The 15,012-nt window shown below is 33.2% G+C and overlaps 1 protein-coding gene across 1 annotated transcript in view; it reads right to left on the reverse strand.

The window, feature by feature from the left end:
• The window catches only part of MDGA2 (MAM domain containing glycosylphosphatidylinositol anchor 2), a gene marked incomplete at its 5' end in the record, with an annotated part of 465,609 nt that overhangs the window by 17,072 nt on the left and 433,525 nt on the right, over positions 1 to 15,012 (reverse strand). Inside the window, 2 exons of the mRNA XM_039218217.1 lie at positions 11,828 to 11,986; positions 12,452 to 12,607. Of these exons, the coding sequence (XP_039074148.1) occupies positions 11,828 to 11,986; positions 12,452 to 12,607 (315 nt within the window). The remainder of the gene's footprint in view (positions 1 to 11,827; positions 11,987 to 12,451; positions 12,608 to 15,012) is intronic.

The raw sequence follows: 15,012 nt of genomic DNA on the forward strand, positions 1-15,012 counted from the left end.
CTATGAACTACTATTTTTCCCAAATATAGAGAAAACTTAGGATGATTAAGTAATTTGCCCAATTCATACAGTAAGAAAACAGCAGAGATAATATTTGAACCCACAAAGTTTCAAAGTCTGATATATTGATCACTAAGCAATCAGTATTTTGATACATTTAGAAAACAACATTATTGAGATATCACATGCAGTAAGATTCTCTCATAAATGTACAGATCAATAACCTTTGACTGATATATACTAGAGTGTAAGTGCCGCTCAATTAAGATACAGGACAGTTCCAACTTCCCAGCGAGTTCCCTCACTTTCCTCTGCAGTTATCTTCACAGCACTTGCTCCTATGCCAGGCAACTACTGATAAGACTTTCCTGATGAATGTTTTTGCCTCTTCTAGAATTTCATGTTAGTGAAATTATGCACTAAGTATTTTTTTGTGTTTCTGGCTACTTTTCCTAAGTATAGTTTCTATTATATTCATCTTTGTTATTCTGTCAGTCCTTTTAATTTTTAATATTTAGTTCATTTATACTTACTGTGGTTTTTGATATATTTTGAATGAAGTCCACTTTATTTGTTCTCTACTTGTACCTTCTCTTTTTATTCTTTTGTGCCTCCTTCTCTTCCTTCTTTTCAGTTGAATCAGTTAATATGATTAAATTTATTTCTTGTACTGATATTTAAATCTCTCTCTAATTGTGTTTTAGTGGTTGTTCCAGGGCTAAGAGGAGGCACTTTTAACTCTTCATAGTCTAATTCTAGTCAATATTTTATTCTTCATGCTCACAGCTTTACATCATCATACCCTCCTTTCATTATCACCCTCCTTTACTATTATCTCCCTCCTTTCATTTCAAAGCTGATACTTCACATTCTTTATTTCACTACACACATGCAATAATCTTACCACAGTATAATTTATTTACCTGTCCTTTTTTCTATTTTTAATAGTAATTGTAACTTTTACCTTTGCCTAAATTGTAAACCTCAACTTACAGTGAACAGTCACATATATTTTATACAAATTGTAAGAAGAAAAGATAGTTTTAAAATTTTCCACTTATTTACCATTTCTGATGGTCTTCCTTTCTACCTGTAGATCTGAGTTACAATCTAGCACCATTTCCCTTTGGCCTGAAGAATATCCATTAGTACTTTTTGTAGTGGTCATCTGCTGGAGACAAAGTTTCTCAGGTTTGTTTATATAAAAATAACTTCATTTCACTCTTATGTTTTTGTGAGACTTAAAATTCTGCCATTTTTTCCCACAAGCAGTTTAAAGTTATTCTACTCTTTCTGTATGTCACTGTTTGTAATGTGAAATCTGCCCCTATTTTATCTTTGTTCCCTTGTATATGTTTTTCTTTCTCCTTCAGGCTGCTTTTGAGAATTTTTCCTTATCTTTGATTTGTGGTAGTTTAATTATAATGTGCCTAAATATGATTCTCCTTATATTCATCTTGGTGTAGAGTTTGCTGAAATTCTTTCGGTTTTTCCTTAATTTATGCCTTATCTTTTTCTTCTACTTTTCAGACTCCAATTGCCTGTCTAAGTATCTATAGATGGATAGATATATCTGCCATCTTCAGTTTTATTTGCCCTTATCTGGCCGCTTCTGTTTTATTTCAACAGATTGATTTTTACTTTTTCATTGACTGTGGATCACATTTCCTGTTTCTATGTATGTCTAGTGATTTTCACCGAAAAATGGGCATTGTGGACATTATATTAAAGAGACTTTAGATTTATAATCTGTCTCATAAGGTAGTTTTATTCAGGAGACTGTGCTCAGTGATCCATCGTAGTAAGAAGTAGCTATTCTGAATCCTTCCTTCTATTTTCCTTTTTAGATACTCACTGTGGCTCAATTTTTCTTGCTCATTGGTATTAGTACCTTGTACTTTAGAAAGGCAACCTGTGCCAAAAGGAAAAGCCCTTTCAGGACATCTCTGTGTGATGTAACTGCATTCTCTTTTTGAACATGAATCCACAACAGGGAGGAATTCCAAGGAAATCAAGCCTAAATAAATAATACATTGTCTTAAACATTAAAATACAGTTATAATACTTTTTTAATCCATTAGTTGTCATTGGACTAACAAAGTGATATGTAGCATACACCTGTCAGAAATTATTTGAAGAAATAGTCTGTATATGCATTAGATAGAAAAGGAGCTCCTCATCTGTCCCATGGCTTGTGTCTGCTGTAGCCTATGGCTATACTAGTGGTAACTGATAGGGCTGACCTGTGATATTCTCTACTGATTTCTTATCTAACTCAACTGCTTTTTCAGAAAGGAAAGTACCCGGTTGTCTTTTTTTTCCTTAAATGTAACACCTTAGCTTCTCTACCCAGTAGAAGTCCTACAGTAGCTTGCATGTAGAGAATGAAGGATGTTATCTCTAAGCTATTAAGGCAGTTCAAATTGTTCTATACTTTAAAAATTACCAGCAGATGTGAGTTAAATATAAATGTGAAGTGCTAATATAAATAGATGGCAGTGAATGAATTACCATTTTATGTGAAACTCTTATTTCTCTTGGGTAACATGGCCAGTTATTTTGATTGAAGTGACAGGGATCAATCCTGTCATCAAATCAATGCATGGAACTTTGTGTCAAATGTTAAAAAAAATAGCATTTCTTTTCAGACCTATTAATTGTAATTAGACCAAAAAAGTAATATATGCTACTTGTCTTTAGAATATAAAGTAAGAAATACATGCCTTAATAAATTACACACACACACACACACACACACACACACACACGACTTACCATTATCAGTGATGTTATTATATCAATAATAAATATATTTTTTCAGGGAATGTTCTTTCCCCAGGAGCCTGTTTACGTTTTTCAATTAATGTTTTCTTTTTACATATATAATATAAATTGAAACTTGAATTATTCCAAATAATATGTGAAAAATATCTGTCCTAGATCTAAAGAAGCCAGGTCTGTTATATCCCAGGTTTGAATTTGTTTTTGAATACATTTTTTAAGCTATAGTCTATTTGACTAGATTTTATTTTAAAAGGCAAGCATTACTTATGAAGAAAGACACTAGAAGAATAACTGACTGAACTAAGTTCTTTAAACTATATTATAATTTAAATGTCTCATTAATTATATTCTATAATCCAAATCATTGAATCCAAACTATTGATTTGCTGGTATGTTTTACAAAAAAAAAGCAGTATTAACAGACAAGTGATTTTAGAACTTTTTTCCCAGCAACTTTCCAGTTTTTTAAGTTTATAAAGAGAATTCAATGACAACAGTTCTATAAACTTATGTTCAGGTCATCTAGGTCAATGAAATGAGAACTTGTGAAACAGAATAAAGCGCTTCAAGAAAAGTTAGATTCAGCTAAGCTGACTCAGCACATTATTATAGTATTAGAGTAAGAAAATTCCAAAGTGAATATGATGGATTGTGTTAATATCCTTTAAAAGTAATTTTAAGTCCTCAGAGGCACTGTGTTTATGCTTGAGTAGGCACCGGGTATCAATAGGTATGAATTTAATCATCCCCAAGGATTTTCAAAATGCTACATAGTTCCATGATACAAGTTTGACATTGCTAAGCAAAACATAACTGTCTTTTTCTTCAGTTTGGTTTCCTAATTCTTATAGTTTGATCACCATCCCTTCTAGAGTTCAGGTGTGAGAGCTCAAGAGAACTGACCTCATGTTAGGGACCACAGTCAGAAGAGCTAAGTGACCTCAAGAGCAGTGACCAATGTTTTGAAGTTATTTATGGCATTATGAAATAAGATGGTTCTTATTTTGATATTATTTCATACAAATTATTGTATAAATATAATTTTCAAAAATATTTATAATTATTATTACCTGGTTCTTTCACAAGTCATTAATATAATTTTACATTTAACTATTTACTATAAATATGTATCTTATATATTTTAGGTAAAATATATGTCCTAAAATGTGCATGCATACATCCTACAGATACTTGTTCGTATACTTAATTCGTATAAACTAATTTGTAATTTGGTTTACTCCAAGCCTAGGGATGACTTGCATATATATCACATTTTTATTCTAATCATATATCACATTTTTATTCTAATCAGGAATACAGCCATTAATTTGTGTTTCATATTTCGTGGAAGATGAGAATGTGCCAAAATCATCTAGCTTCAGGCAAGAGCTATGTATATTGATAGGTAATTGTTAGCATCATTTGTTTTATATACACAGATATGGGAAATTATAAAATCATTATTTTCTGCTTGAATAGAAATGACTGCATGCATCCACTGTTATTATTTTTTCAATATATAATTGCAATGATATCTTAAATAAAAAATGTCAGTTCATTTTCTCTAGTCATTACCTTGCCTTCTTGTATCCTGTTGAATCTCTCCATTAATGTCCAATAAATTTTCCTAAAACATAGCCTTCATCAGGCTTTCTATTTCTCTGAACTATGTCAGATCTCTTATGCAGATCCTGTCACTCTTTGATTCTACCACTGTCTCTACTGTTCTATAAGAGCAATATTCTCCAATTTTGCATGTGGTTCCTATTTCTCACATTCTGTAATCTTTGCTTTCTGGTTAATACTTATTTGGATAGTTTACATTTTTTTTCTTGTCCATAGAAACTGTGTTTTAACTTTGCTGTTCTTAGTGTTCTGTCCCTTACTTCCCATCATATAGGCTTGTCATGCATTTTGATAAATATTAGTTTGATATGACTTTTATTTTATTTAGTAATTTATTATCTCAAATACGATGGCAAAATATTTGATGGATAAAAACCTTTCACCACAATTCTTATTCTCTGTAGAACCCTATATACCACAAGGCACATAGCATATGCAATTTATTCTAATGAACAAAAATGAGTGAATTCAAGACCTTAGGGTAAAAATACTCCTCACAATAAACCTATACTTTCAGTGAAGATAGTTTAAAATGCTTTTCACTGGGTGAGAAACAAAAGCAAGTTAATCTATTTGCTTATCACCAATTCAACTGATGAGATAATATTTTGTATTAATTACATTAAGAATTAGCCTAGACTAGTATATTTTGAAATATCAGACTTTCTTGGTCATAGCATTATTTTTATTTAAAAATCTCAGCTTCTACATTATATTATCTGAGTAATAAAGAAGAGGATAATAAATATAGGGGTAGTTGGTGGTTCAAAACTCAGACTTAAAAGGTAAGTGTGCTCAATACTACATACAGTCTTATTAGAGGGTCAGTGACAAGTGGCTATACTAACACATTTTGATTATAAGTGGCTAGGTTCTATCCACCCTCCCCTTAAAAAAATACATCTTAATTCAACAGTTTCCTCAATGAATGTCTTCCACCTACAGCATTATTTTCATTGATCACATTGGCATTATCAGTATTAAATACATACAAGATTTTTCTGAAAACAGGCTCAAACTGTCTTTACTATAATGTCTCAATCCAAAGAGTAAAATATAGGAGATTTATTATTTGAGGAATATATTTGAGATATAAGCAAGAATTTCTATTTTCTTAACTCAAACAGAAGAAATATAGTCTGACCAAAATGAGAATAAAAATCAGATTCCTAAAACCATGTAAAACATGGTCACTATTGCCTTTTCTATATTGTGTATAACAACACTGAAGTCTCCATTTTAAAATCTTTGAATGTCAGCCCTGAGGAAGTTTTATTCCACTTTCACTAAAGGATAACCTGAGATAGCTTATTAATAGAAATTACTTAGAGGTTAATTCTGTTTCTGCACTCTATTAGTTAATCATAAGGTGACATACCTGGACCATGATACTTCAGCTCAAAACTCAAATTGTATTAAGGTCCATCATCTATAAACATTTTATTTGAACAAGTTTTAGATCTGTCTAAAAGTACTAAGTGAAGACATTTCACATATTTTAAAGGTGCTTTCATAAACATAAATTTCTCTTTGAATTAATTGCTAATACGTGACATTCCTTTAAGCTTTGGCTGCCAGAGCACTTTAAGTCAATGATTAACTTCTATTTTTTTCCCAACCTATTCTATAAAGAGTGAGTGAAACGACCTTCTGTTTCCAACCTACACAAATACTTTTAAGTACTTTGCTTTATTATTCTTTTGGAACACTCAGAAGCTTAAATATTTGGCTTAGGTTATTATTTTGTAAAATCTATTGAGCATTTGTTATTCAGAGGAATAAATATAAATCAATCATGACTGCTGCTCTCAAAGAGCTTATAGTCTAGCAGAGGTCAAGGTGACAAACATTATGATAAGATGTTACCAGATGTTATAGGGACAAAAAGAGAAGGAAGATGGGCAAATAATTCTGATGCCATTGACTTAGATTCTAATGGAAGAATATTAGTTACCTAGATGATTTAAGGAAGGGAAAAAGTATTGTATCATATGATTTAAAAATATTCATTTGCTTAATATTTATATAGTGGGCAAATATATACATTTGCAGGGCACCATGTGATGGGGAGTGATATTGTTTCTGCTCCCCCCAAGTATGTAGTTCAGTTCAGTAGAACAAAGATAGAGCCTAGAAAAAGGCCCCAGATACAAGATAGCTCAGTTTGGGGAACTTCACATATGGCTGATAATAGGCTATTCTACTGCCCTATAAAGAAGCCAGAAGGGCGTATATCCTTAAGGTTCTTATGATAGTGGTTTGAGAAAATGATCTTTATCCCAGAAACTATAAGCCAAAGAGACAGCAAAGAAATCAGTTAGCAGGGAATTCAGTAATACACATAAGAAGTGATTGGCACTGAAACTGAGCATTATATCCTTAATTATATTTCAAAACACTGAGGACTGATAATCTGTTCTTTGCTTCCACTCTCTCTGTGTCACTGATCAGTCTCTATTTCCATTTACTATTCTCCTACAATGGTCTACTCTTTGAACATGCAAATGCTATATTTATTTTACAGAAAAAAAAAAAAACAGGTACTGTTAGATACTGTTAAAAAGGCAGTTTCCAAGTCCACTTGCTGTTCTTGCATCTAAGAATGCACCAAAAGCCACAATCCCCATTCTTTTCTTTCTACCTAAGTGGAAGTGACATTCATCCCCCTTGAAATCTAGTAGGGGAATTACAACTCTCAATTCCCATCTTTTCAAGAAATTCGCTTCCCTCTGACTTTGGTACCTATAAACTTATCTTTTTAAGTTTCTTTAATGTTTTTGTTTTTTTTTTTAATTTATTTGAGAGAGAGAGCGTGAGCAGGGGAGGGGCAGAGAGAGAGAGGGAGATATAGAATCCAAAGATAAGCTCTAGACTCTGAGCTAGCTGTCAGCACAGAGCCTGACATGGGGCTCAAACCCACAAACTGTGAGATCATGACCTGAGCCAAAGTCAGACGCTTAATCGACTGAGCCACCCAGGAGCCCTGAAACTTCTCTATTAATTTTTTTGTCTTAAAAATACGCACGTCTATAACCCCGCATCTCTCTACTTTATCACTTCTTCCCCACCTGCAAGATTCATGAAAAGAACAGATCTCATGACTGGACTCTTATTTCCCATTTGTTCCACAGTAAAATTAGCTTTCTAGAGCCACAACTTTATTGAACCATTCTTATCAAGTTCAATGAATGCGTTCAATAAGTGCCCTCTGTATTTTTATCTTTAATTTCCTGGTATGCTTATACCTAACATTCTTTCTAGAAATAAATGAAGTATATATTTTACTGATTTTAATAAGCTTTTGTCATATCAAGTGACCTCATATGAAGTTTAAATGCAAAAACATTAGAAATTCAGATGATTCATCAAGAATCAAAATGCCTTCTAGTACCTACAGGGTTGCTTAAATAATCTTATACTGTTGTCAACAGCTATTATATCATGGACTTATAAATGAACAGTTAGTTTAAAGGTGACACGTTGTAGTTTTCATTTATTTTTTCTTCAATTTTGATGAAACATATAAGTAACAAAAAATTTTACCCATGTGGCAAATAAATGGTAAAATGCCTTCCAATGATTTCAACCTCCTAGCATTAACACATGTAATTTCCCCCCATTGAATGTGGGCCGGAAATATCAGCTCAGTTATAATGAATAGAATAAGGCAGATATTATGGAACGCCACTTCAGAGATTAGGTTATAAAAAGTCTTGGGTATGTATTTGCTCTGTCATTGCTTATTCTGGAGAAAGCCTGCTGCCATGCCATGAGACAGTCCTGTAGACATGTCCCTATGACAAGGAACTTGAGAGAATGGAGAGGAACTCAATGGCCAGCAAGAAATCAATGTTCTTAGTCCAATACCTATGAAAGAGTGAGGCCTGCCAAAAACCAAGTGAGTGGGCTTAGAAGAAGTATTATCCCTTAGTCAAGTCTTCAGATAAGATGGCCATCATGTCTGATAGTTTGACTGCAACCTCATGAGAGACCATGTGTTACAGACACCCAGCTAAGCCTCACCTATATTCCTGACCCAGAGATGCTGAGGGATAAATGTTTGTGTTTCGAGCCACAAAATTTTGGGGAAACTTTTTATACAGGAATAGATCAATAATACAACATATCTGACGTTACATCAAAGAGGAATCTCTTTTCTAAGTAATGCATAACTGATAGCCCACTTTTATATCGTTAAAGAGTTACAACTCAATGATATATTGAGCATTAGTCAAAGTTTAAACAGCATAGATTATGTATGGTTACTCAAGAAGTATTAACCACAATTAGGCTATAAGAAATCCACCCAAATCATTTTTCAATCTGGATTTCAAAAAGAAGGAAGAAAACGGAATGTCATTTGTAAAACCAGTGACTCTAAATGCCCCCCAGGTTTACAGATAAATGAGTGTCTTACAATAATATTTACTAAGAGGGAAGATTTCAGTTACAGGCAATCTCGCTCTAATGAGGTCACTCATCTGGTCCTAATTGGTTAGTCAATGTCTGAAACAGACATTTTTTGTCTAGATTTTAGTAAGCAGCATGATTGTGCCCTCCTGGGAGGGACTCCAGTGATAGATCTGATACCTGCAACTTTCAACAATCTGATGAAGCAGAGAAATGGCATAGGCATCAAAATGGTAAATGTTTGAGAACATGGAAGAAATGAAGAACTGCCTTCTTCCAGAAACAATCAGAATAAAACTGGCAGAAGTCAACTGGACATTTGTTGACAAAAAAAAGGATAAGGATAAAAATTGTGAAGTTAAAAGTATATGAACATTATCTTGGATATTAATATAAATATGGACAAAGCTTGAGAGGGGGCCAGCCTCATAAAAACAGTAAATGCATACTTTACTCATGTAAGTAATTAAAAATACTGATCTTGGAATTATCTATTTAAAAACAAAGCCTGTTCCAAGGTAAATTGGGAGAAGAGAAATGAAGTGAAAAATGAAAAATACACCACCAACTAATGGGAAAATGAGAGTTGAGCTAATCCTACCTTTGTAAGAAGATCTTAATCTCACGGTAAATAAGATGGTTTGGCAGTTGTGTGGAGAGTTATTTCCCTTTGTAGGTTTGGCCGTAGTGAAGCTATGACTACTGTCACAACTTTCTAACGCTTTTCCAGTCTGTATTTTGTTTCTCCATGATTTTACTCACTCTTGTCAGATTTATTTTCCCAAATCAGAAATCTGCCCAAAATCTGTAATACCTCCCCCCAACTACTAAATTAGCTAAACATTTATGACACTCCAGGAAGTCTCCCCACAGAGCAGTGAAGCAGTAAAGCTCTGTTCTCCTTCCCAGATTGATATCATGGCTTTGCTATTTATCAGCTGTGACATTATGGCAAGTGAAGTAAAATTCTCTGTATCAGTCTCCTTATCTATGAAAGAAGATAATGATTTTAATGAGTGCAAATATTTACTTTAATAATTAAAAGAAATAATCCATGACGTGTTAGGAATAATGACCAACATTAGCTATTACTTTATTATTGCTATTATTGCTTTTTGAGATTCAAAGTAACCTTAGATTAAGAGTGTCTACCATCTGATATGAGATTTTATATATGTTATCCCATTTAGCGTGAACTAATTTCTGAAATAGGAATTATTTTTTCCATTTTACACATGAGGAGATCATGATCCAGATGTTTTAAGTGAATTCTCTAAATTCTTCCAGTAAGCTACAGCCAAGTTCCAACCCGGATTTCTTGACTTCATGTTCAGGGGACTTTTTATTGCACAAGTTTGTCCTTCCTGGTGTATTATCTAGTGCTCCACTGTGAAAAATACTGGCTAATAGTGCTGGCAATGAGTTTATATCCCAGTATAACCAGTTCCTTGTAATCCGTACAAACTCTCTGAGGCTCAGTTTTCTCCACTGTAACAAATGGACAGTGATGCTATACTCATTTTTATAAAATGTTTAAGAGAATAACTTCACCTAAATACTTTAGCTGACATATATCATGTGCACAATTGTATTAGTTTATATAATTAGATATTTATATTTTTAGTTTTGTTCATTTACATCAAAACACATAATGTCATCCTAACTTTCCACATTTTATTTCCTCATTACCAGTGCCTTAATCATCCCTGTGCTCATCTCTGACCATTGAAAATGTACTCCTCTTTCATAGAGAGATGTTTTCCTTTGTCCCAAAGCATTGCCTTATTCTTCCTCTAGATAGAGACCCACAATCCCTTGTCTAAGCTCTGTGAGGATAGATGCTTCACCATTCAGAATTTTGGCTTATTTTAGAAAGGTAAAAGAATGTGTATCTTGTGTATCATGGCAGTTTCTGGAAGGATCTGAAACAGAATCTCATAATCAAACATAGTCATATTTTTGCTGCAAATAAATGTTCACACTTATTTGGATAAATAAAGACTAAATAAGCTCAGATTATTTCGGGTCATATAGTCTAACACATGTAGATCAAATAGCATGTGCTGCCAAATAAATTTAAAAATTTTGTGTTCAGTGTTTTGGGTTTTAGAATTGTGCATAAAGAACTGTAGAACTGTATGAGCTCTCCCCAGCTCCCACAGCCATTCCGCTCTGTTCTCTCTAAGGTTATGTGGTATGCTATCCAGCATGATGTGTATTTACTCATCTTAGCATCCATTACTGTAGGTATCTAGGGCAGGGAGTGTGTCTTCAACTTTGCATGCTCTTCAGGACAGAGGATGTTCTTAAATCCTACTAGGTGTGTTAGGCATACTTTATAAACAAGAAAATATCATCCCACTATTCTACATGTATAGACAGTGCTAATGGTATTTATCTTCCAAATATGGCAATACTTTTTGTGGTCATTAATATACACCGAGTCATTATTTGAGCAAATTTCTTTGAAAAGAAGCTGCTTAAATTATACTACTATTAATTCCACAATAAGATCACATCAAAAATTTAACACACTGATGGTCTGTGTGATTTAGGATTATAGAAGGGGTAGGTAATGATCCAAAGTTCAAATTTGAATCTAAAATTTGGAAATTAGGACATGATAGGAGAACATTCTTAGCCTCTTATTTTGCAATTTGAAGGTAAGTCATTTAAAAGTCAATATTGATAGTGGTGCCTAGGTGGCTCAGTCAGTTCAGCGTCTGACTTTGGCCAAGGTCATAATCTTGGGGTTTATGAGTTTGAGGCCTGTGTCAGGCACTGTGCTCAAAGCCTGGAGCCTGGTTCGGATTCTGTGAATTCTTCTCTCTCTGCCTCTACCCTGCTCATGCTGTCTCTGTCTCAAAAATGACTAAACATTAAAAAAAAAAAAAAAACAGTGATGATATTCTTTGACTAAAATTGATTTCATGCTGTGTCTTTGTAAACGTTTTCTTCTTCGTTATGATTTACTTTAAAAGAAACATAATAATTGTTGCCATCTTACCTATATGTTGTCCATACATGTGATAAAAGAAGCTGAAACAATACGCAGTGTTCGTGGGGCCATAAGGATTTTTAGGAGCTATGCTGAAAACAGGGCTGAGAAGTCGGGCCTTTTCGCCTTCCAGTCTGGGTCGAGATGTCTCAATGTACATATAAAAACCTTTAAAAAGACAATATAAAATGTTTAAACACATTATTAGCAGGGGTGAAATTTAATCATTAAGAAGGTTTAGGGTTTTTATAAGGAGTACATTCTAGGTGCATAGAATTTTTATCTCATTTGTGAAATGTTTATACACATAAAGAATAAATGATCTACATAATGAAAGGTAAAACTGCTTAAAATGTACAAAAACTTTAAACAAAAGTGGAATGTTGGACTTGAATTATCAAAAACAATTCTAATCTCTCAACTATATGTGTCTATGAATTCTGAGAGAAAATTAATGTCTCCAAGCTTTGAAAATATCTGAATTATTGAAACTGTGCATTAAAAATTTAAGGTTTTATCCCATAATCTTCAAATCTATAGCTAAGCATTATGTGCATGTCATATTAATGGCATTTTTAGACATCCACGGCTGGAGTATGATTGTTATAAACACAACATTTCATACCCTCATACCTTCTTTGGAGCCACTACGATCAGCATTCGGTCCTGTGTTTGGGGTGTATTTTGTATTTCTTGTTGCAGTACTTTGCTTTGTCCAGTCAAAATTATCTGTATCATCTTGGGTGAACAAACAAATGTTACCATCTTCAAATCCACAGTGAAATTCTCCTGTTGACAAATTTTAAAGTAATTAATATTAATTAAATTAATATAAACACTACAATATTCTTATAAAAATTTCAAAACATTATAGAGTAATAATTATGCAAGATTGCAATAATGGCCCCAGAGCAACAAAGGTGCACAAGATTATGACTAAACATGAAACTTTCAATTTTCATAAAGAGAACAATAACCTTGATGTATATAAACCAGTCTCTTGCTTAATAACTTAAACCAAAACCATTTTCCTCTGAAATATCCAAATAACTGAAATTGAACTATGGCTGAAGACTTTTCTCAACTTACTTTTTAAAACAATTTTTTTTAATGTTTATTTATTTTTGAGAGAGAGTTCTCGAGAGTGCAAGCAGGGCAGGGGTAGAGAGAGGGAGATACAGAATCCGAAGCAGGTTCCAGGGTCTGAGCTGTCAGCACAGAGCCCGATGTGGGCTCAAACCCACAAGCCATGAGATCATGATGCGAGCCAAAGTCAGAGGCCTAACTGACTGAGCCACTCAGGTGCCCCATGACTTTTCCCAACTTTCATTTTCAAATATAAGAACATCCCAAACAAAACAGAATTGTCAATTACACAATGATCTTTATTAGTTTATCTGACAAGACTTTAAATCTGTATACCCTGAGGTTATAATTTTTCACACCATCTCTGGAGATGCTTTCACATATAAGCACTTACAGAAATGGAAGGTTACTTAGGGGAAGATAATACAAAGTATTTTTAAAAAGTAGTTAACTTTTATGGTTTTTTAAAATATGAATTTGGTGATAGTTGAAAATCACTAGAAATTAAAAAAATGAAAAGAATTCATGAAGACTGTGGATGGCCTGGGATTTCTTGGTTGCCTGCCACACGCTGAGGTCAGCCCCAGCAAAAAGTTTGGAGAGAGCTTTCTGCGACTGTCCATGTAATGGGGATAGGTAGGAGTAACCTTTCTAGATATCAAAGCATTTTTTTACTGAGATGTACCCTGGTTGAAATATAGGAGAAAATGAAAGAGATAATGTCAACTAAACACAAAAGTAAAATTATCTAAATAGAGAAAAACATAGTTTCTATTGCTTCATTCAAACTCATAAAAACTCTATGAAATCACAGTAATACTAATTCATGAGGCTCACAGAAGAGAAAAACTTTGACTAAGTTATGCTAGTAAATGATGAAGTCATAACCCAGTTCAGACTCCCTGGAATTCATAGAGACATAAGCATCTAAAGAAAAGAGATTCTCATTTTTCCCTCATCAATGATTTAGACTTAACATGCAGCCATCCTTGAAGTGGAGCCCTTGAAGCTGGGATCATGTCCCTGAATTAATCTGTGTGTTTCTATACACTAACAATGAAGTATCTGAGAAAAAAAAAAGAAAAAAAAGGAAGACATCCCATTTACAATAGTATCAAAAAGAATAAAATATTTAGGAACCAACTTAACCAAAGAGATGAAAGATGTACATTGAAACTGTAGAACATTGATAAAAAAAATTAAAGAAGACACAAATAAGTGGAAAGATCTTGTGTTCATAGATTAGAGGATTTAATGTTAAAATGTCCATACTACCTATGGTGATCATTCAATCCTTACGAAAATACCAATCGTACTTTTTTATTAGTGTAGAAAAATATTAAAATTCATGAAAGGCCTTGGACTCCTAAAGAGCTGTGAGCAGGAATAGAGCTGGAGGTATCACAATAATTTTAAAAAATAATAAAATATACAGATATATTACTTATATATATTATTATTTAAAATTCTTATGTGAGATGCCTCCAGCTCTGTTTTTGCTTACAGCTCTTTGGGCAGCCCAAGTCCTTTCATGGTTCCATATAAGAAAATAAAATATATTTTAAATAATAAAATACATTACAAAGCTACAGGATAAGTATGATTGGAAAAGTATGGTACTTATGCACTGTTGGTGGGAGTGTAAATTGGTGCAGCTATTATGGAAAACAATATGGAGGTTTCTTAAAAAGACTAACTACATATCAGCCATATTATCCACCTATTCCTTTTATGAGTATATACCCAAAGTAAGTGAAATCAGTATCTCAAAGGGAGATGCGCACTCCCATGTTCATTGCAGTATTATTCATAATAGTCAAGATATGGAAACACCCTAAATGTCTATTGATGAATGGATAAGGGAACTGTGGCAGATATATATAATGAGATATTATTAAATCTTAAAAAAGAAGGTTATTCTGCCAGTTGCAACAATATGGATTAACTGGAAAACATACTATGTAAAATAAGCCAGACATAGAAAAAAAAAGCTACATAATATCACTTGCATATGGAATCTAAAAAAAGTCAAATACACAGTAGTGGAGAGTATAATGGTTTTTAACAGGGGCAGGTAGAAGGCAAAATGAAAAGACACTGGCTAAAGG

Source organism: Hyaena hyaena, unplaced genomic scaffold (genome assembly GCF_003009895.1).
Source record: "Hyaena hyaena isolate Hyena2069 unplaced genomic scaffold, ASM300989v1 scaffold_743, whole genome shotgun sequence".
Classification (NCBI taxonomy): Eukaryota; Metazoa; Chordata; class Mammalia; order Carnivora; family Hyaenidae; genus Hyaena; species Hyaena hyaena.